Source organism: Glycine max, chromosome 10 (assembly GCF_000004515.6).
Source record: "Glycine max cultivar Williams 82 chromosome 10, Glycine_max_v4.0, whole genome shotgun sequence".
Lineage (NCBI taxonomy): Eukaryota > Viridiplantae > Streptophyta > Magnoliopsida > Fabales > Fabaceae > Glycine > Glycine max.
The window spans coordinates 48,613,250-48,634,999 of NC_038246.2; the positions used below are offsets into that span (position 1 = coordinate 48,613,250).

At 32.8% G+C, this 21,750-nt stretch overlaps 2 protein-coding genes across 7 annotated transcripts; one reads left to right on the forward strand and one right to left on the reverse strand.

Moving 5' to 3' along the window:
* Nucleotides 1–738: 738 nt before the first annotated feature.
* LOC100813032 (uncharacterized) lies at nt 739–3,560 on the reverse strand. The gene is made up of 3 exons (XM_003536546.5): nt 2,978–3,560; nt 2,028–2,369; nt 739–1,908 (listed from the first exon to the last, which is right to left on the reverse strand). The coding sequence occupies exons 1-3, from the start codon at nt 3,404–3,406 to the stop codon at nt 1,291–1,293; spliced, it is 1,389 nt and encodes a 462-aa protein (XP_003536594.1). The 5' UTR covers nt 3,407–3,560; the 3' UTR covers nt 739–1,290.
* A 10,024-nt stretch (nt 3,561–13,584) lies between these two features.
* On the forward strand, nt 13,585–21,190 carry LOC100806443 (uncharacterized). 6 transcript variants are annotated; one of them, XM_006589565.4, is made up of 11 exons: nt 13,585–13,783; nt 14,221–14,287; nt 14,785–15,038; nt 15,535–15,848; nt 15,936–16,129; nt 17,122–17,763; nt 18,176–18,616; nt 18,936–19,127; nt 19,529–19,585; nt 20,270–20,332; nt 20,995–21,190. In XM_006589565.4, the coding sequence occupies exons 1-11, from the start codon at nt 13,752–13,754 to the stop codon at nt 21,079–21,081; spliced, it is 2,343 nt and encodes a 780-aa protein (XP_006589628.1). In that variant the 5' UTR covers nt 13,585–13,751; the 3' UTR covers nt 21,082–21,190. The 6 variants fall into 6 exon arrangements, with proteins under 6 accessions (XP_006589628.1, XP_040861893.1, XP_014618880.1 ...); XM_041005959.1 differs by having other exon boundaries at nt 15,990–16,129; XM_014763394.3 differs by having other exon boundaries at nt 15,993–16,129.
* Nucleotides 21,191–21,750: the final 560 nt, after the last annotated feature.

Sequence of the window (21,750 nt, forward strand, 5' to 3'; positions counted from 1 at the left end):
AAGCGAAAGAAGCTGGTAGCATCACTTGGGCATTGGAAGCACCAAACCTCGTGGTTTGTCGTTCCATAATCACGTTCACACTAACAGACACGCGCCATCAGAAACATAACCAAATTCACTTTATTATATTCTGAATTCACACTGGCTTCTGTTCCGTTAACTTTTAAAAAATTGTTATATTCCCCGTTAGGTTCCTATTTTCTTCCCTATGCTCTCATTTGACCGAGACCGTCGGAAAAAGAGCGAAGCTTCCACACATGCAGCTACCATGAGGAGGGGGAAAATTGTATATTAACCTATGATCCGTTACAGACACTGAAATTAAGTTCACAATATAATTTGGGAGGTTATAAGATGCACATTCACTCATATTGATGAGTAATGCGTTGAGAAAACAACTTTTAAGAAAAAAGTTTAACACCTCTTTGATTTTTTTTTTTTGGGGGGGGGGGTTAGAGATCATGAACATTTTCCTAGTAAATAGATTGTTCCCTACTGTGCCAACCCTCTTGATGATTCTACCTGGTGGTACTATTTAGTTTTTATTTTACACATAATTACCCAGACAAAATAGGGAGAATATCCAAAATACCATATGCTCTGTAATGACAAATGCAAATAAACGTCGACAAGTAAATTATGGTTACTATTTACAAGTCAGACAGCAACTCCGTCAAAAGATAATGTAAAGAGTAACATCCATCCATCACGAGCATTCATTATCTGACAATTTCAATATCGGGAGCACTGACAAAATAAAATCATAACACAACCGGAAACATACAAGAGATGTTCGGTACATTGAGTATTGTCCCTGTAACTCTACTCCATTATCTCGGCTATATCAAAAACAACCACGTTAACGATCTTTTCAAACACAGAACTTCCACGCCATGTAGAAGCTGTTAGTGCCAAACTGGCTGTGGTCGATGGTAGACTCTTTAATATTACCACCATCGACACTTACATAACTTGCTAAAGTAACAAAAGTTTAATGGGTCCACTATACCAAAGCTTCACCACCTTCCCTCGTTTATGGAAGGTAAACTAAAATTTTAACCTCCAATTGCTCTATTCCGAAGTGGAAAAACGAGCTCCAACTCCATAGTTGGATTCTGCATTGAGAATAAAACCCGTGAAATTTTATGCTCTATTTACAGAACTATATGGAGGCATACACAAACTTCCACAAAGAACCAACTGAACCCCTACTCTAAAATCTAAACGTTAGTAGTCAAAAACTAGTGACTGCTATTAACAATTGCCTTGAATTGATCCTACCCCCATCTGTTAGATTTCCATCTTCCAGATCATGCTATCAATGCTGCAGTTATGTGATTTCTCCAGTGCAACAACTTTAGTCCGATGTACTGCTAGTGAGTTCTTTGCTCTTTCATCCTGAGGAAGTTCGCAAGCTTCACTGACTGAAGCTGTTCTCAAATCAGCTGGGGGAATGAAGCAGTCGACAGAAAGGCCTTGAACATTGAACGCAACCTCGTCGATTGTCCAGGCCTCTTCCATTCTTGTTTTAGTATGGCTCAAGGCCATCTCCCCAAACCTGAAAAGAGTTACCACAGAATGCCCAGAGTGGGCAATCATTATACCTTCCACGGGCTTGTAATCACTAAGGAATGAATTGATTGTGGTTTCCCAATAAACTGCATCGCCCCCATTAGACTGGATCCGGGTCAGATGGGAGTCCTCAATGTGAACAAGAAGTCCAGTCTTCTGGCTAAAGTAGCCAAACAAGACATGCCTTATGATCTCAGCAGGACCCTCACTCCGAGCCTTCAATGTTTCAGGGTCAGTACAAAGCTTCAAGATGAAGCAATCTTCGCCATTGATGTTCTTCTCTCCTATGCATTTGGCATCAGCAAACATACTGGCAGTGGTTCTAGGGTCAATACCCTAATCAAACAAATACACACACTTAGAAATTACAGAGGAAAGGGTAAACATAACAGACACTAAAACAAAAACAAACAGCACATGTATGTGCAGTAGGGAAATCAAAAAACAGATTCAACCTGAAGTGCACGGCGCAGAGGCCTCACAGGCCCCTTTGCCGTGTGAGCACCGAGCCAAGGTGTGTGCCTCCAAACAAGCTTTCCATTACAGCCAGCATGAACCTTGCTCCCCCCAACCGCAAGCTCTACATACCACATGTCGGGATCCATCTGCCAGAGCACAAATCCACCAGACTCTGCACACCTATTCCGATTCTTCACTACCCTAGTTGCAGTTTCAAATTCGGAAGCCACCATTCTAACCTTTCCCATGGCATAAGCATTTCGTATGGAGTTCTGCAATTTTAGCCCCCCAGACGCTGCCGTATACTGCTGCAATATGTACTGAGCAGATGAAGTTTCCTGCAAGGGCATCCATGAACAAAACAAAGGTTAATAATAGCTTGCTTATCAACTGAAATTCACTGTTTAGAATAAACGGCATCTTTTTTAAAAAGATGATCCATTGGTCCCCCTTTACAACGAAACAGTTGAATGCAATGCACCAATTTGAGTTAGGAAGCTAAAATTATCTCATAACACACAGAACCGGGTTTTCAGGCTTTTGGTCGGTCCCTATTCTTTTAATTTTTATTTTTATCAATTTATTGCTCTGAGTAGGCACCCTTGAAAAATTATTGAAAGAAGGCACGTGACTCACTGAGTCTCTCCCAAGTTAACCCTTTGAGCGAAACACTGAGAACAAGAGATAAAACTGAAATGGCAAAGTGAATCTGGCACGGGAACAAAACACGACAAGCAGCAAAAAAACATGAAATAAGTTGCCAGAAAAGTCATAGTCTGAGTTGCTAGAGAGAAAGACACATTAAGAGAGGAGGAAGAAAATGACCAAAAAATTCAAGCCACATGCATCCAAAGAAGAGACAGAGAGTTGTTAATTTCACAGTAAAGAACAGCAAAAAACAAAGGATGTTTGAGGAAAAAGGGAAAAAGTGTGCGAGAGAGCTTACAATGGGAGTGTCTTTGATGCTGAGGTGAGGCAAGGGGTCGGTGGAGGAGACGTGAACGGGGGCGAGAGGAGCACCCATGACGCCGAGGAGGAGTCTCAGATCAGACCTCTTGTAGGACACGGAGGGGGCACGTGACAGCTGTCCCTTCATCCAGTGTCCGAGGCCCGAACCGATTCGCTTAGGATCCCCGTTTTCGGTTCCGTCAGGGTCGGGGCCCTCCATGAGAGGGGTGAGCGTCTCTCCCAAGGGACGGAGGCTGGCGGATCTGGCGACGGAGGAGTCAGGGCTGGGGCTGCGCTTCTTACGGCGGAGGAGAGCCGAGATGGGGGAGAGGGTTCGGGCGGGGCTGATGGAGCGAGAACGAGAAGGGGAGAGTCCGCGGACCACCTCGTCTTTGAGGGCGGAGAAGAAACCCTGCTTCTTTTCCATTTCCAAGAGAGACTAGGGAAGAGGAGAGAGAGAGAGAAAGAGGTTCATAGAATGAATGTGAGATCAGAAAACGGTTTTGCAAAAGTCAGTGAGTGGGCGTACGGTTTTCCGGGCGAATGGTATTTGCTGCTTTTTGGGAAGCCTGAAAGATTGTGATAATAATACTATTATATAGTAGCTCTTTTTCGTTTGTTGCAATTCCAACTTCTGAATATTTTCTTTTCTTTCTTTTTTTCCCTTTAATTTCGTACAGACCTCGTGGAATTCATTTTTTTTTTATTACTACATGTTATTGTTTATTCTACATTCTACTTTCTTCAAAAACTCGCACAATATTTCGTTTTAGCCTATTTTCAGCTACTTTCTTAAAAAAAACTCATTAAAAAATATTATTTTATTATTTAAAATAATAAATTGAATGATGATTGTACTACATGTTGTGCAAAACTTCACAAAATAAAGAATTGTTGTGCAAAACAACCTTACAATGGTGGTCTTTATACTTTCTTCAAATAATGAATTGTTGTGCATAAAGAATTGAATTGTTGTACAAAACAACCTTACAATAAATTTAAAATTATAAAAAAATTAAAATTAAAATTTAGTTTTTTTTACAACTTTTAAGATATTATAAATAATAGAGTTAACATATATTAATAGTTTATATTTATTGTAAGTCTTTATACTTACATCTTGTTTCGTGTCAATGTATTTTATTTCTATATGTCAATATATATTTTTTTAACCAAAAACGATGTTTAATTTGATCCTCAACTTATTTTTTTGGTTTAATTTCAGTCTCTTAAATTTAAAAAGTTTCACTTTAGTTATTTAAATTAATATCTTCGTTAGACCAACTTGATCTTTTTATTATTTTTTTACGTAGACAATAATTTTGTTTTAGTTGGTTTTAGTTTATATATATATATATAATTTGTTAAATTTATCTTTACATGCAAATAAATCATTGAAATTGTGAAAAATAGATCTGGTGAAGAGAGGAGGATTTGAAGAAACAAGTGAAATTTGTATTATAATTGTAATTAAAGGTTGTTTGACTATGACAAACTGAAAACAAATATTGTAATGTGATATTATTTTTTACGGATATAGTTTATTTTTATTATTCTACCAAATTTTTATTTTTTTAAATAATAAAAATATTACTCTTCAAATTATTTATCTTGTGCGTTGCACGAGAATATGCATTAGTTTAAATTATAAGACACGACAACTTTTTTAATTGAAACTCACGAACAACTAAAAATAAATAAATATACCAATAAAAATGAAAAATATTTTGAAGTGGTTATAATATTTCTTGACTAATTACAAGGATGATATGTGAAATATGTCTCTATGAAAAAACACTAAAAATGTCTAATTGAAAAAGGTAAGAGAACAAAAGTTGGGTTAATTATTCGTTTAATCTTCATGGTTATAACATTTTTATTTAAAATTAGAGAGATTAAAAAGAAAATTTGTATTTATAGAGAAGTGACACATTGATTTCGAATGTGGCATTTTAGATGTGGGATAGCTTGTATCTAGTGAAGAAATTCAATTCCAAGAGTTGGCCTTTCACAACAACCCGCGACTCCGGCAGCGTCATTGGAGGTGTGAGTTTTCTCTTCAATCCACGACCGCCAATGTTGGAATTGTGTGTCTTCAATATGCTATGAATTGTTCCAGGTGTTGGTCGTCGTTTGTGTTTATTGAAGCTTTGGTCATAATGTACACTAATATCAGTCATCTTTTGTTAGAGGAGCTAGCACTGAGCACCAATATGAAGTTGAATGCATCATGTTTGTTTCACAAAAAAATAATGATAATATATTGTTGTTGTATTAACTTTTAATTATAATATTTAGAATCATATACTTATTGACCTATGTATAAGTTTCTTAACTTATTTATAATTTTTTTTTGTAACTTTATTTAACAGGTGCTGTTATAAAATGAGCTTTTAAACAAGTTTGAAGTTGGGATGGACTTGTAAATTAAAAAAAAAATTGAAAAAGTAATTTTAGAAATAAAATGAAAAAAAAATGTGTACACCAAAACAAAATAGCATATTCCTTTTATTAATAATATAAATTAATAGTATAGATACTATTCCATTTTATAAATTAGATTTAAATAATTACAAGACAATGTAGGCCAAAAATAAGTAGATGGTAACGTGATATCTTCCCTCCTATAGTACGTATACTTAATTCACGTGTTCTTTAGAGACAATAAACAAATGAACAAAATCTCTACCGATATTGTGAACCAGATAAAAAATTATAACAATAAAAAAAATGCTCGGGCCAAACACATGTATAAAGTTGGTTCTCAAAGTTTTCCTCAAATATTAGGTCTCCTTTCCCCAGATTCAATACAAGAAATTACTGAATTACCTATACAAAATTGGTAGGGTTTTTTTTTAAGAACAAATTGGTAGTTAATTTATATTAAAAAAAATAATAGCTACAAATTAGTTTTAAAAATTGATACAAAGTCGTAGTAACATAAAATGCGAAACAAAATAATTAGGAAAAAATAGTTAAAATATTACTTTATATCTTTGAGTCTGTTGGTTGTAACTAACTAGATATACTTATCCACTTGTTGAATAAAAAAGAGCACATACTTATACACTTGTTGAATAACAAAAGGGAATGTTTGGATTTTTTTTTTCAAAGGGAGGCGATATATCTATATACAGAGAGAATAAGTGTTTTATCTATTATTAAGTTCATAAAATATTTAAATTAAAATCAATGATTAATAATAAGCTGTATTTGTTTCACTCTCCAGCAAGATTTAAATCATACATTTTTGTTATTCAACAAAAATGGCAGTTAGAAATGGTCTCACTTGTTTGTATCGTTCTGAAGATTCCTTTTTGTTATTCAACAAGTGTAGAAGTATATGCTCTTTTTGTTTTTCTGAAACATTGTTGGTTTCGAATTTTTCAACGTGGGCTAGTGTTTTTCGAGAGAAAAAAAATGGCAGTTAGAAATGGTCCGAATGCGAAGGAAGTTTTCCAAGATGGGGGAGAAGAGAACGTTAATCCACAGGGTAAAGGCTTTCCTTGATTTGTTCGATTGCTGCGAAATCAATAATTCTTGCGATCTTGATCAAGACTGAAGAGTGAAGAGTGAAGATGATAAAGTGGATCAACATATGAACCCCGGCTGTGGAAGAATGAATGGGCTGAGATGAAAAACATTGAGTTTTGAACTTCATGGATGCGCCTCTTTTATCTGAGATGAGATCATATTCATGTGCCTCTTTGATATCATTTTTTTATTTATAAATTCTCTTACTAAATAAATTATTTTGCACGTGTGAACCTTAGAGAATTCTCTTTGATCGATTGCTACAACTTTCATACAAGACATCAATTTTTTATATATATTATTTGTATAAAAAATTACACTATTTGCTTTACTAGGACTTTTAAGAAAGTTATTTACTGTACAAGGAGGAACAAATCCAGTATAAAAGGGGCTGAATTTTTTTTACATAATTATTTAAATAGTTAAATTTAATAAATAATAAGTTTTAAAAATATTTATTATTTATTTTATGGATAAAATTAAAGATATAATTTATTATTAGAAAAAAATTAAGTAAATATCAACTTAAAAACATATTTTCTTTTATTTTAATTTCCCCCCCTCATATATATATGATCTTAAGGAAGAGAGATCAAGACCGCGCTTGTCTCTCTTGGATTCGTCCTTGTATGCAAGTTAACAAGTTGATCATATATTAATGTCATTCACGAAATATTTGTTATGTTACAATGCAGTCTATTATTAAATTCCACAAAAAAAGCCTATTACTAAATTTATTAGCTATTCTTGCATTTTAAATTTACTACATTAATATTGAACATTGTCAGCATACAACACATTATTTATTCATAAATCAATGGTTAAAATATAGAAAGATTTGCCCTCCAATAAAAAGAAAATTGTAGGATTTTAATATTTTCTGAAAATATTTACCAAGTTAGAAATTGATCATTTCTTTCTTGTAATTTTTCTTTTCTTTAGAAGAAGTTAAATCAACTACATATACAAAAAAAATTTAAAAATTAAGAAACTTAATTCTTATAAAAATTAAAGAAGAAAAAAAGTAGTATATAGAAAAGTCAACTGAACCTCCACCATGACGATGACACCTTCATCAAAACAAGAACAAGTTCGTTCATCAAACCAAATGAAGCTGAAGTATTTGCGATGCCAAAAAAGTTTAGAATGGATCCAGTCACTACACCTCCACAATGTGGTATTTGCAACTGACTGTAAATTGGTAACGAAACATATAGATTCAGGAAAGAAAGGTCTCTCAAATTTCTCTCTCATTTTAGCAAATTGTAAACTATATATTTTGGTCTAATACTCATAATTTTACGGTGAGTTTTTCTAAAAGAGGCAAATTGTCCTAAAGGGAGTACTTTTAGAAACTTATTCTTGAATTGGGTCTCTTTTAAAACTATTTATCCCATGGTACTGCTTTTTACGCGAGATGCATGCAAAAACCATGCAAACCGTCAGTCCCATTGACAGGTTTGCTATGGGTGTGACACATGGCAAAGACGCCACTGATACGGGCGATTTCTCCTGACATCGTCACCCCATTGGCAATTTGGTCATGCAAGGGGGTGTGACTGGCGAGTTCTAAGAAGAGGGCGTATTTAATTTTTTTCCGTTAAAATCAATCATTCATAATTCAACTACAATCAATTACAATTATATTTAATTTTTTTCCGTCTAATTTTTTCCATTAAAATCAACATGCCTAATTTTTTTCCATTAAAATCAATCATCCCTAATTTAACTACAATCAATTACAATCGTATTTAATTTTTTTCATTTAATTTTTTTCCATTAAAATCAACAATGATTGTAAGTGATTGTAGTTAAATTAGGGATGATTGATTTTAACGGAAAAAAATAGTCATTATTGATTTTAACAGAAAAAAATTAAATGGAAAAAATTAAATACGATTGTAATTGATTGTAGTTAAATTAGGGATGATTGATTTTAACAGAAAAAAATTAGACGGACAAAATTAAATATAATTGTAATTGATTGTAGTTAAATTAGAAACGACTGATCTTAACGAAAAAAAAATTAAATACGCCCTCTTCTTAAAACTCGCCCGTCAAACTGGCTACACCCCCTTGCATGGCCAAATCGCCAATGGGGGTGGCGATACCAGGGGGAGGCGATACACCCATAACAAACCCGCCAATGGAACTGGCGATTTGCATGATTTTTACATATATCTCGCGTAAAAAACAGTCTCATGGGATAAATAGTTTTAAAAGAGATCCAACTCAGAAATAAGTTTCTAAAAGTATACCCTTTGAGACAATTTGTCTCTAAAAGACAAGCAAATCTTGGGACCTACAAACTAAACTAGTTAGGGCACCAAAATATCATGTCGGCATTCATGATTATGATTATATTCGCTTCCAAGTACACTAAATTATCTTTGATGAAATAAAGTAAGTTTATTTCTTTTTTTTAAAAAGAAGAAAAATCTTCCGAAGTAACTTCAATCTTTGTATTTGAAAACAAAACATGTTTAGATAAAATGGAATTAAGTTGGTCTTTACACGAATTTTGAAAGCTAAAGAAGTTTTTTTTATTAAAAAATAAAAATTAAACAGAACATGTATTTTGTAGAGTATAAATGTTTGAATAGAGATTGTATTCGTAGACTGGACCGAACGGCCAGGTGTATCATTGAGTATCAGAACTAGAAGGATTAGTTATATACTACTACGACGGAAAAGAAGAACAATGAACAGTTAAGCATTGTTTTCTATTCCGTTGGGGCCCAAATAAACGCGTTTTAACTTTATCCCTTTTCGGTGCATCCATGATCCAACTAATAAGAGGCTAAGAAAATCTCCCACCAAAATCTTAATCTTAAGATTCTTTATAAACCAAAAGCCTCTGCATACACCTCTGCCTTTCTTTGCCTATTTTTAATTCCCAAAAAGATATTGTTTGATTCCAAAAAAATATAGATGGAAAGGATTAGAATTTAATATTAAAAATTCAAATACTTTTTTAAATAATCACATAATATTAAATTTTAATCTTAATCATTTGATTATACGGTACATATTTAATATTATTCTTATATAAAATAATTTTCTCTCATATATATATATATATATATATATATATATATATATATATATATATATATATTTGTTTCTACTTCCTCGTTCGAGCAAATAAGGCTTGTAATTTGTAAAAATAAATTTTAGTTTAAGATAGTCTCTGTCAATTTTGGCGGGCATGGCTATGACATGTCTCTGAATTTTTTTTAACTGGACTTAAATTCTACAAGGTTTTAAGTATTACACTATAATTTTCAACTGGGGTTTGTAATCTTGAATATAACTTAAACAACATAATAAAAAACTGATAATTAATAATAATAGTTCTTGATCCAATTTATATATTTACTCAAATTTAAACATATATGAAGAATCTCTACCAAAAAAAACATATATAAGGAATTCATGATGAGATTCTGTTGTGTATCAATTAGCATCTGCTATGGTTCCTGAGGTGCACTTTTGGATTTTAATTGCTGTTCTCTTTTCTATATATGTTACTCTTCAGTAGTAGGGCCAGTTAGTTTAATCAAATATCACTTTTTTTTCACATAATTAAATATCAGTTATGATTCAGAGAGTTGCCCCATCATCCAAAAACAGAAAGTCAGAAAGTATCGGAACCCCTATTTTGCTAACAAGCTCACCAACTGACCCCAAATAAGAAGTTACCGACAGGTGCTTTTATCTAAATAATTTAATTATTTTTTTAAATAATTTTTATTGCAATAGAGCTTATATCATTAACTAAATACTTGGAGGGAGATAAGTTTTGCCACCCAAAGCTCTATCAAACTCGAATATAATTATTTTTAGTAAAAAAATAATTTTAGTGTAGACCAAAAAAAACTAATATCATAAACTAAATTGTAAATTTTATTAAAATAAGTTAAAAATAATTCATGTTAATATTTTTTTTTATAAATATTATAAGTAGAAAAAACTATAAAGCATTTTATGAATATAAAAAAACTGTATATATATATACAAACTCTTTCAGATGCACCTCATATATATATTGATTCACTATCACTGGCGTTTGCATGATCTTCAAACTTGGAGTATCATAAAGGCGTGGGCCTCCAGAATTACAACTAAATGAAATGATTACTAATTAGTGGGCCAATCTCATTTTTATGTCTGCAGTAGACAAAATTGTTGTTCCTTATCGACAAAGGTATTCTCTTCCCAACAACCTTTTCCTTCTTCATCTTCTATATATTTTTTGTTTATTACTTTCAAAAAGTAGGAGATCGACATAACATTTTTCTTTTCCCAGTCCCCCTTCAGTTGGATTTGATGTTGCACCCTCCTACTTGTAAAGCTGCATTAATATATAGTTTCCAGTTTCCACATAAGCTTATTTAAAACCCTCAAATATTGTCACTATCAATTAGAATGTACATAAAACATAAGTGATCCAAGTGAGTCCAGCGTAGACATATGATTATTAATTGTAATTTGACGGGTGTAATAACTTGATTAACTTTCTGTACTCTTTTCAAAGACTTCAACTGCTGACTTAAATAACTATCTACCACAAGATCTTGGAGTTTATAATTAATTGAAAGCTTACTCCCGTGAGTTTTGTGACAATAACATCATATAGGTTCGAGGCGCCTAATTATGTCGGTGGAATATATGCATGGAATTAGGACAATGAGGCTTGCTTTAACCAACCATTTTTGGCCATTAATTGACTTCTCAAAATAACTAGTAAAACTTTTGTAGAATGCGTGACAGATATTATATATGCAAGTTACACATTTAATTTCATTTGTACATTCTTTTGTAAGTAAGGAAATAAAAATAATATTTACCCATCTTGTGATTTTTTTAATGGTTTAAATTACACACACATCTCATATACTCATAATTATATAAGTAAAACATGTTGAAGAAGTGCACGTGAAGTTTGAATTCAATGGGTATGATTATGTCCTTGTAACAGGATCTAAGCTGGTTAGTTAATGGGGATTTTTCCCAAGGTATCTTGTAAGGGAGGTTTCTCAGTACTAGACTACTACTAGTTACCACTAATAAATGTCCATTAAAAGACTTGTTCCACATGCTAGTAGTCACTGGTTACATTCTTTTTCTTTTTTTTTTCTTTTTCCTTTTTCAAATGCATGTTGTCACTCAATTCCTAATGTGATGGCTGCTACTTAGTTCTTTCTAACTGCCATGTTGAAATATTCTTCCCCATTTTGTTGCAACTATGTTTCTTTGTTTTGACTAGAACAGCAAAAAGAATCCATGTTCTGCTTCTATTTTGCAGTGTGCTATTATATACTATATGTCTTAGTGTAGCGTAATAATTTATATATGAATCAGCCGGGAACATATTAAAGTAGAGTCTCTTCTATTTGGGACCCAAACCATATGCTATTTTCATTGGTCTTGCCAGCAACCTTCCTCTTTACGCGCCACAGCACGTGCAACGCAGGTTTAGGGTCATGAAGAAAAATATCATGACATAATAGGGGATGAGAAGAGGAGCTTCATTTTTTTTTTTCTCACTTAAAAAGTTTAAGTAAGTTAGATCTAAGGGCTCTTAAATTTTCACATCGATAAAAAAAATCAAACTTAAGTTCTTTTTAGCATGTGAATTTATTTCTTACTAACCAATATTTTTTTTTCTAGTACAAGAGAAGGTTGATGTAACGTAGTATAAGAACGTATAAACAAAACTGGGTCTTCATCTTCTTGATGGGTGTGTGTGATCAGTGGTGGGCTCAGCTTTACAACTAATCTTGGAGGAAGAGGAAGAGCATGAGAGAGCCAGAAGAAAAGATCCCATTTAAAAAGTGGGAGGAGGGGTCAACTTTTTCTTCTCTCTTTTTTTCATTTTTTTTTCCAAGTTGTGTAGCTGTCAAATCTGATGCATGACCAAAGTGAGGGGCCAACGGGATTGGGTTTAGAGTGGCAGATTTGGTATTTAGATTTGAAAGTTTTAATATCACATTCAATGATGGCTAGGACTAGGAGAAATAAAAGCATGGTAACTTGATATATTTTTGTACCTTAGCTTAACTTTTAATTAATAATATTTTTTTTTGTAAAATATTTATATTTATATAATAATATATTGTTAAGAAGACTTACTGAGAAGAAAAGAATAAAAAATTATCAACGGCTACTATTGCTGTTTTATTTGACATTTTGAAACCATTTTCACATAATTTCTCATATTCTATTGTTGAATTTAAGTTGACCTTGTCCTTCACTCGTGTACTTAAAAACCATGAGCAGAATTAGTTTCAAATATAAAACAAGATAACTTTTTTTACTACTTAAAAAAAGATAATATTAAAACTTACAATGCCTTTTTTTTTTATTTAAAAAAAGTGTCGACCCTAATATGACAAAACATAATCACCCCGGGAAACTAATTCTTCTCCTACTAATCCCATCGAAATTATATCTGAAAAAATGATTAGACATGAAAATTAAATCTTGAATTTGCGGATAATTTGTTTGACTTCTATGAATTCTAATTAACTTTGACGAAAAACTTATTTTAACTGAGTTTGGGTTTGAATTTTTCCTACTTTATAGAAACAGATATCAGGTTGAAACTCAGGGATTTATACCCTTTCCTGCACTACACGCACATATAATTTAGTTTTCAAATTTTATTTTTATAATAAATGTTTTTTTTATTTTTTATATATTATTTGGATTAAAATTTAGTTAGTAATTTTTATAGCATATGAATCTTTCTTTAAACCTTGAATAGTTGAAGTTAAATTATTATTTTTTAATTTGATGCATTTAATTATTTAAAATGTTATAAATACTTTGTTGAAATTATAGAAATTATAAATATGCTACCGAAATAATCCTATTTCATAGTTTTTGGCCAATGAATTTTGAACACGTGCATCGTGCGCGTGCAAGTGTGCAACTAAGTTGTCTTCATTTTCAATTGGGCTTAATAGTGTTTTTGAACATTTCTAGAAATTGGGGTTGAACAAATCCCAAAATAAGACCCATTTACAGGCCCAAATAAGAAAAAACAGCAACTTAAAGAAGAAGAAGAAGAAATGAAGATTCAATAGCCATAGGATGCGAAGAAAAACTGGTGAAAAAAAAGAGAGACAGGAAGAGATAACTGTTTGAATCAGACTTAGACTGTGGTTTGCAATTTGCATTGTGACATACATACTCTTATCTATTTTGGTTTGCAATCACTTTGTGCGATCACCATGGTCATCGATATCGAAACCTTGGAAGACAGGTACACTCCATCAACTCTATATCAAAATGCACTGTTTGTCTTATTTAATTTTCTGTTATTTTCGGATTGCTTTTGGTTATGTAAATTGTGGCTGCTGGTTAGTTTCAGTCCTACGCTCTTAATTTCCATTCAATTGGCCGTTGCTTGTTGGAATCAGGAACTTGATCTTCTAGAACCGAATTCGCTCTTTTCGGGGGAAATTATGGGAGTTTCTTTTTAAAATTTACTGAATTATCACTGTTTCTCCCTTTGCATTGTCTTGTTGATCACTATTTTTGGGTTGTAAAAGAATAACAATGGGAAACAAGCTAGAAGCCTATTCACAGCATGCCTGCTTAAATTCATTGATAGTTTCCGCAATTGCTAATGAAATCATTGTTTGCCTTTCTGCATTATTGATTTCATTCTAATTAAGCTAATATTGGTTTTGGTTCTAGGTATATTGATTCTTGCAGGAGACATGACGTTTTTCCTAATTCTTCTATTTTGTCAAGCCTTTTCAAGGTCTGTTGTTTATTTCCATCACAAACTTTGCCGCTAGAGTAATGCAAGCTATTTCATCATCTTTGTTATATTCAAATATATGCAACTTTGCCCTTGTCCTGGTTAGTGTAGTAACTAGGGACAAGACGCACACACACACATATGGGAGCTACTTTTGGTTATTGTGAGAAATGAGAACAATAAATATATAACATTAGATCATATTTGAATGGTCAAGATTAAAATGAAAATGCACATGAATTTTTTATGTGGTTATGTGACTACCGACTAACTTATTATCTTGACCATCCACACATGATCCAAATTTATAGCTCTCATTTTTTACAATACCTAAGTGTTCTCATAGTAGTCGGCCCTGTATATAGAACAGTCTATATATATTACTCCATTTTTCCATGTGTTTACTCTCCCCATGTAGGGGGCAGTGACTGTATTCCATTTTCGACTTTATTTTATTTATGAGGGGTAAGAATCTAAACCTGACCATGATCTCGCAGGCTGAGGTAAAAAAGTCCAACCATGAGCTGTGCAGCCTGGAGATTTTAATTGATGACCTAAAGGATGCTGATATTGCTCCACTTTTTGACTTGTGCATGAACTTTGACGCTTCTGAAATAGAGGCTGTTGATGTACGTAATGAATCATCATGTGTATTAAATGGAGAATATGCATTATCACTGATGCGTGCTATTAATCAAAAGCTTCGAGTAGTCCATCTACAGGATCCGTCATTTGGAAAAGACTTCTTACGGTATATTACAATGTTTACGATGAATTATCTTTGAATAAATGACATAATTTCTGATTCTTACTCACCTTTGTTTTCACCTTAACGAATTTGAAATGGTAATTTGCAATTTCTAGCCTTTGGAATTCTGGCAATTCCAAACAATCAACAATCTTCATGTTACTGAATATGGTAGTTAGGTTTTCAAGTGATTTGATAAAAATTTGTGCCATGTATTTTCATTCAATGGGTGTGACATTATTATCCTGATACTGGCTCTTTTCTCACTAAGGATTACCTTTGGCATTGGCAGTAGGTTAGTAGCCAATTAACATAAATTGCATGAGGTGCTTCGTTTCTATTGATGATATATACCAATATTGGCTTATGTTTGCCTAAAAGTCTAAATGGTTAATTCATTATTGGGAGAACTGGCCTTTCATGGTTTAGCACTTTCTGGTGTGTTAGATTTTCGTTGTAAATTTTCCTTTTCATAACTATTGTTGAATCTTATCATTAGGGATATTTCACAACGGGGTTTGGCATGCCAAGTTTTGACATTGAGGTGTTCACGTTTTCGGAAGCTGAACTTTATGGGGGAGTTTATGCATATACACACCCTAAATCTTGATTTCAGTTCTTCTCTTACCAGTTTCCAGGAAGACTGTTTTAATTGTATGCCCAACCTAATGCGCCTCTCAATGTGTGATACACGGATTACAAATCTTTGGACAACTGTTGCAGCTCTCTCTAAGCTTCCTTCGTTGATTGAATTAAGGTTTCAATATTGGCAGTATTGCAATGATGCTGTGACATCTTTTATCTCATCCAGTGGTAAGTCTGATGACACTGCTGATTTTAGCCTGCTTGATAGTGTTCCTTTTATTGGTGAGCCCTACACTTATACAACAGAACTGACAGATCCTAACTTTAATGCTGAAGATCCTCTAAGAAATTTTTATTCCTTTGATGAAGAAGTTATAAATCATGATGTTCAAAGCATGGTTGAGGATTCTTCAGATGATAGTGAAGTTGACTTTACTAGTCGTCATCATAAATACTGGTTGTCAGATGTTTTTCCTGGGTGGAGTTCAGAAGTGCCTCTTCAGAATGAGGTAGTCAACTTGGCCGCTTTCTCCCTTCTAGTAGATTTCCTTCACACTCTTTGTTTTGGATGAATTAGAGAGAAAGAAATAGAGGGATGGGATAGAAATAAATCACTTTTTGAGTTTGTATTGTGATAAAAATAATGAAGGAGAATTTTTTTTTTGGGTGAGGCCCACACAAAAAAACTAATCTCCCTGCATGGAGAGATTTGTGTGGGAGAGGGGTTTATTTATTTTTTAATTTCAGCATTGTCTTGTTTTACTACGAGATTTTATAAGATAATATTTTTTTTATAAAAAATAAAAAAATTTGTAAAAGAATTGAGATTATCATTTTTTGGTTAAATAAAAAATTATATAGACAAAAAGGTTATCTAATACAATTTATTCACTTTTTCACTCTCTTTGCCTCTCGTCCACATATGTGGAGGTAAATTTCTCTATTTTATTCTTTCATATTACTATCCATCCAAATAACATATTTTTTCTCCTTCATTTCAACTCCACTTCTATCTCCCGTATTTCTTTCTTTCTTCCGTTTATCTAAACAAAGTGCTAAGAGACTTAGAGTGGTCTAAATAATAGAACGATAGTGGCAAATCCCCCTTGCTTACTAAGATGTTTTTCATTGTTGCAAGTGATTGTAAATAGTATGCTATCAGTTTGCAAAAAAGATAATAGTTTGGGTTCTAAAGTAATCAGTTATTACAAGCTCAGGCTCGTGAGGTTATGGCATCAGCTTGCATTCAATATTTCTTTAGGTATTGTGTAGAATGCTATTTGGTTGTGGTAATAATTATAGCTTGGATACTGAAATAATCATATTAATTAAAAGTATATTGGCTTTCTGTTTCCAATTTCCAGTTTGTTTTCATGGTCATATAGTATTTTGGAAGTTTAGTAAATGACTGTATTTGTTGGATTGTAATTATAATATGCATGCTTTGAGGAAAACATAAATGAAATGCTTAATATTGAATTGCATAAAAGACATATTTTAGTGGTTCACATTGCAGAATGAAGATGGAGAAGAGTCCTTGCAAGCTGCTTTTACAGACTCTAATGCTGATGTTTCTATGAAGTATATGTCTCGTCATGCATCACCAATATGCTATGAGAAGCATTACAGAGAGTTCATGATAGCTTCATTGCCAAATCTAAAAAATTTAGATAATATGCCAATCAGAAAGATTGACAAGGAAAGGGCTACCGGAATATTTTCTCAATATTTTGAATATCTTCCATATAAATGGAAGCACAAAGAGAGTGTTGTAAGTATCTTACAGAAGAGAGAAATAAAATCAGTCCACAATAAGGTGCAATCTTCTAAGCATAGGCTATCATATCCTTCTGGAAAGTCCCAATATTTTTATTCTAGGTCTCTTTCTGCTGCTAAATTGGGTTCTTCAACTTGGCCTATTTTGCATCCCCTTTCTTTCGTAGGATGTGAATTGGACAAGGGCTTTCATCCAAGGCAGTTTGAGTACCATCCATCTGACTCCAGTTTGATGGTCTTTGGAACTTTAGATGGTGAAGTAGTTGTCATCAACCATGAGACTGAACATATTTTGAGTTATATCCCGTCACTTGGAGCAATGAATAGTGTTTTGGGTCTCTGTTGGCTCAAAAAATATCCCTCTAAGGTATGCGTTTATTGCATAAAAAACAACTTTGTAGATTATACTTGGTATGGTTATTAAGTTATCTGGTGGATACTAGCAGCAACATATATATTACTGGCAATAATTGAGGTGATTGTCCCAGAATACTACATTAGCCTTTACAGAATCTGTTGTTTTTCATGCATAACAAGAGAGATTTGATATTTTGTGATTTTCTGCTCCATTTCTAGTACAGCCTTGCCAGTTATTAAGATAATTGGTATTTAGTTACCGTTACCAAAATGGCTGTAAGATTATTTATCAAAGGCATTAATTCAGTAAAGTATCTCATTCTGCATTGTTAGTTTTAGACTTTTAGAGCATTTACTCCTTCAGTGATTTTTGTTTGGACAGCAATCTCTGATTCTTTTCATTTCGTCTTGTTGCATGTCAGCTTATAGCAGGATCAGACAATGGTTCCTTGAAATTGTATGACATCTACCACATACCAAGAAAAGTTACTGGCTTACATGGGAATTTTGGTTGTGTTACCTTTGATGAATTCGACCAGTTGACATCTGTTCATGTTAACTCTATGGATGAACTATTTCTTGCAAGTGGTTACTCAAGAAATGTTGCTTTATATGACATCAACAGCGGGAAGCGCTTACAAGTGTTCACAGATATGCATCGTGGGCATATTAATGTAGTCAAGTTTGCTAATCATTCCCCGTCAATTTTTGCCACTTCATCATTTGATCACGATGTCAAGATGTGGGACTTGAGACAAAAACCAATACACCCTTGCTTCACTGTTTCAAGTTCCAGAGGAAATGTGATGGTTTGTTTTTCTCCAGATGATCAATATATTCTTGCTTCGGCGGTAGATAATGAGGTGGTAATTTTTACTCAGTAGTGTGATTAGTTACTGATCACTTTATGTGAAGTGCAATATTTTGCTATTTATATAGGAATGGTCAGTGGTCATATAGTAGTGTGATTTGTTAGAAGTTACTGGTCACTCAGTAGAGTAGGCCTTGCAACAATGTGAAATCTGGTTCAGCTTTAAAACTAGTAACAGTTTCCATTAGATTTTTGTTATCTATATAGTACATTAACTTAAATTGATTCAGTACAGGCCTGTCTTTCTCTTTGTAAAATTTTATCTCAAGACCACATTGTTGTTGTCCAGACTGACATGTAAGTTTATACAGGTTAGACAATATCTGGCTGTTGATGGCAGGCTTCACTTAGTTTTTGATATAGCTCCCACTGATAGTTCTCAAAATTACACCCGTTCTTATTACATGAATGGGAGGGACTACATCATAAGTGGTAGTTGTGATGAACATATCCGTATTTGCTGTGCTCAAACAGGGAGGCGCTTGAGAGATATATCCCTTGAGGTAAATCAATCATATATTTGGTGTGTGTTATACATCCAAAAAATGGAGGATAAAGAGTTTTACATTTACAGGGGGTGGGGGTAGGGTAGAGATCTATAGCATTTTTTTTTTTGGCAAAATGATTGCTATTTTGAAAAGCTCTCTTAGAAAGCTGCCAAAAAAAATAATCTAAAATTAAGCTATTATAAACATGCACTTACATGATAAGACTGCGCCATTTTTTGAAGCTACACTTTCCTAACTTACCTGTCTGTTTATATTCCCTCCCATATTTTTTCTAAATCAAACAAGTAGTGTCTCAAAAGCCATCTGAAAAAGGAACATGAATAACTAATATCTGATTATTGTGTTTTCATTTTATTGAATCATTGTACTAAAATTACTTGTGTGCTTCTATGCAGGGAAGAAACTTAGGAAGTTCCGTGTTTGTTCAATCTTTGAGGGGGGATCCTTTCCGAGTAAGTTATGACCACTGTGTGGCTTCTTTATAGTTAAATGTATCTCACTATCCTTTTTGGATATTTTATGAATTTTTTTTGCTTTTTTTTTCGTTTTACATTTTCTTAATAAATTTCGCCTACATTTTTCTTCAAAAGTAGCTTTTATATCAAATTTCTTACTGTGGATTTTTGTTTTCCTAACTAAAGATACCTTACAGTTACTTATGATGTTGAGAGTTATGACAGTTATTTTGACATGCCTGATATTGCGACAACCACCTATATGTGTGACCCTTCTACATGTGTCGTTTCTGAGTTTTCTCAATAATCATTTGTAAAATGACTTAAAGTTTTCTGTTTCTAAAAATCCATTCACGGTATGAAAATTGAAATTGCTGATTTGAGTAATTTATACATGCAAATTACTTCTGATGCAAAAATGTGGAGATTGGTGACAACCCCAATAATTTCCCGCCTTCTTGGTGTGAACTTCAACATGATTAAAAGTGATTGTCTAGGTGGGAAATGCTTTTCCGAAAGGAAGGAAACAATTATTTTAAATTTTTATCTTTACGAGCAACTCAATTCTTTCGCATCATGTATTTCTATTCTTTTTCCTTTGATATTATGAATAGGATTGAGTACCACGGTGTTTTTTTAATTTGAGTTCTCCTTGTTTCTTTTAAATGATGTTGTGTACAGGATTTCAATATGAGCGTGTTAGCAGCTTACATGCGGCCAGGCTCCAAGTCTAAAATTGTCAAGGTTGTGCCATATTTTTTTACATGCATTATTCTATAGCACGACAATCTCAATGATATGTTCATTGTTCTCTCAGTTTTTTTTTTTTTTTTTGCTTATCTGGAGTGTGACTAGAAAAAGAAGAAAAATAAAATTGAGGTAGTTGGATCCATTATTTCGGATTACTCCCAAATCTGGGAAGAAAATGGAGACAATAAGCTACATTACGAATTTAACTTACCGAGTTTCATTTTCTGGAACTCTAAATATTTTACAATCTTATTGCTTTTTTTTACCTTAAAATATTTCAACAAAAAATTTGTTTTAGAATAGAAGGATTCTCTGAGTTTTTTATTTTTTGCTACCTTTAACATTAATTGGTAAAAAGTGCTACCATATTTAAAATTAAAATGCGTATCATATCCAGATATAATAGAAATATATTATTAATCCAACAGATGAGTTTTTCTCCTTTTTTTTCAGAGGTATGTAGTAAAATGTTATTCTTTTCAACCTTCATTTTTCAATTTCGATGGATTTCCATTCCGTCGAAACGCAAGAAAAAAATTGCATTCTTATTAATTATTATGCCTTTCACATTGAAAGATTCAAAATGAGAGGGATGAAAGATTTACCAAGCAAGAGATAAGTTTTCTCAAATTTGAATTTTTGTTTACTTTTTGCAGATCAACTTACTAGCATCTAGTGACCATGCCAACAAGGATGATTCTGATGATTTGCGCCCTTGCCCGTTCCACAGTATGGGAGGTTGATGTACGATTTTGTATGTATTGTGTAGAGCTTACAATCTTTGTTTGTAGAATTATCAATTATGATTTGGGCGGCATGCCCTAACTAAGTTTTGCTTACTTGTAATCAAAATTCAACGAGTTTAAATAAAAAAAAAAAGCATCTGTAATGACTCAATTGTTGCATTGATCAGTCATCAGTGCTTGTAAAAGCTTCGTTGTACGATGATATGATATGATGAAAGGCAACATCTCATGTGGTTGTTGAAATTCCTTTTTGATCCAAAGCCCCGTTGAGAATACTCTTTTTTAACATGATGAAATGCAGAAAAAATGTCCGTTCCTTATATTTTAACTTTTAAGAGATATAATTTTTAAAAATCCATTGCCATTTGTAGTTAATTTCTAAGAACAAAAAATCTTGTCGATCGTCATTTTTAAAATATATTTTATAAGTTTATTTTTCTATTTTTTTATAACGTTATCATTTTGTCTTACAAAAAATATTATACAAATATAAATTTTCGTTTTATAAAATAAAAAAAATGATTCATTAATATTTAAGAATTGAGAAGTATGACCAAAGAAAATAAAAATTAAGAAAAATAAATACTACAAAAGAAAAACACAAAGCGACAAAGTGAGGAAGGCACTAGAAGGCTTCGTAGGCGCAGATTCTCAGAATAGTGAGAA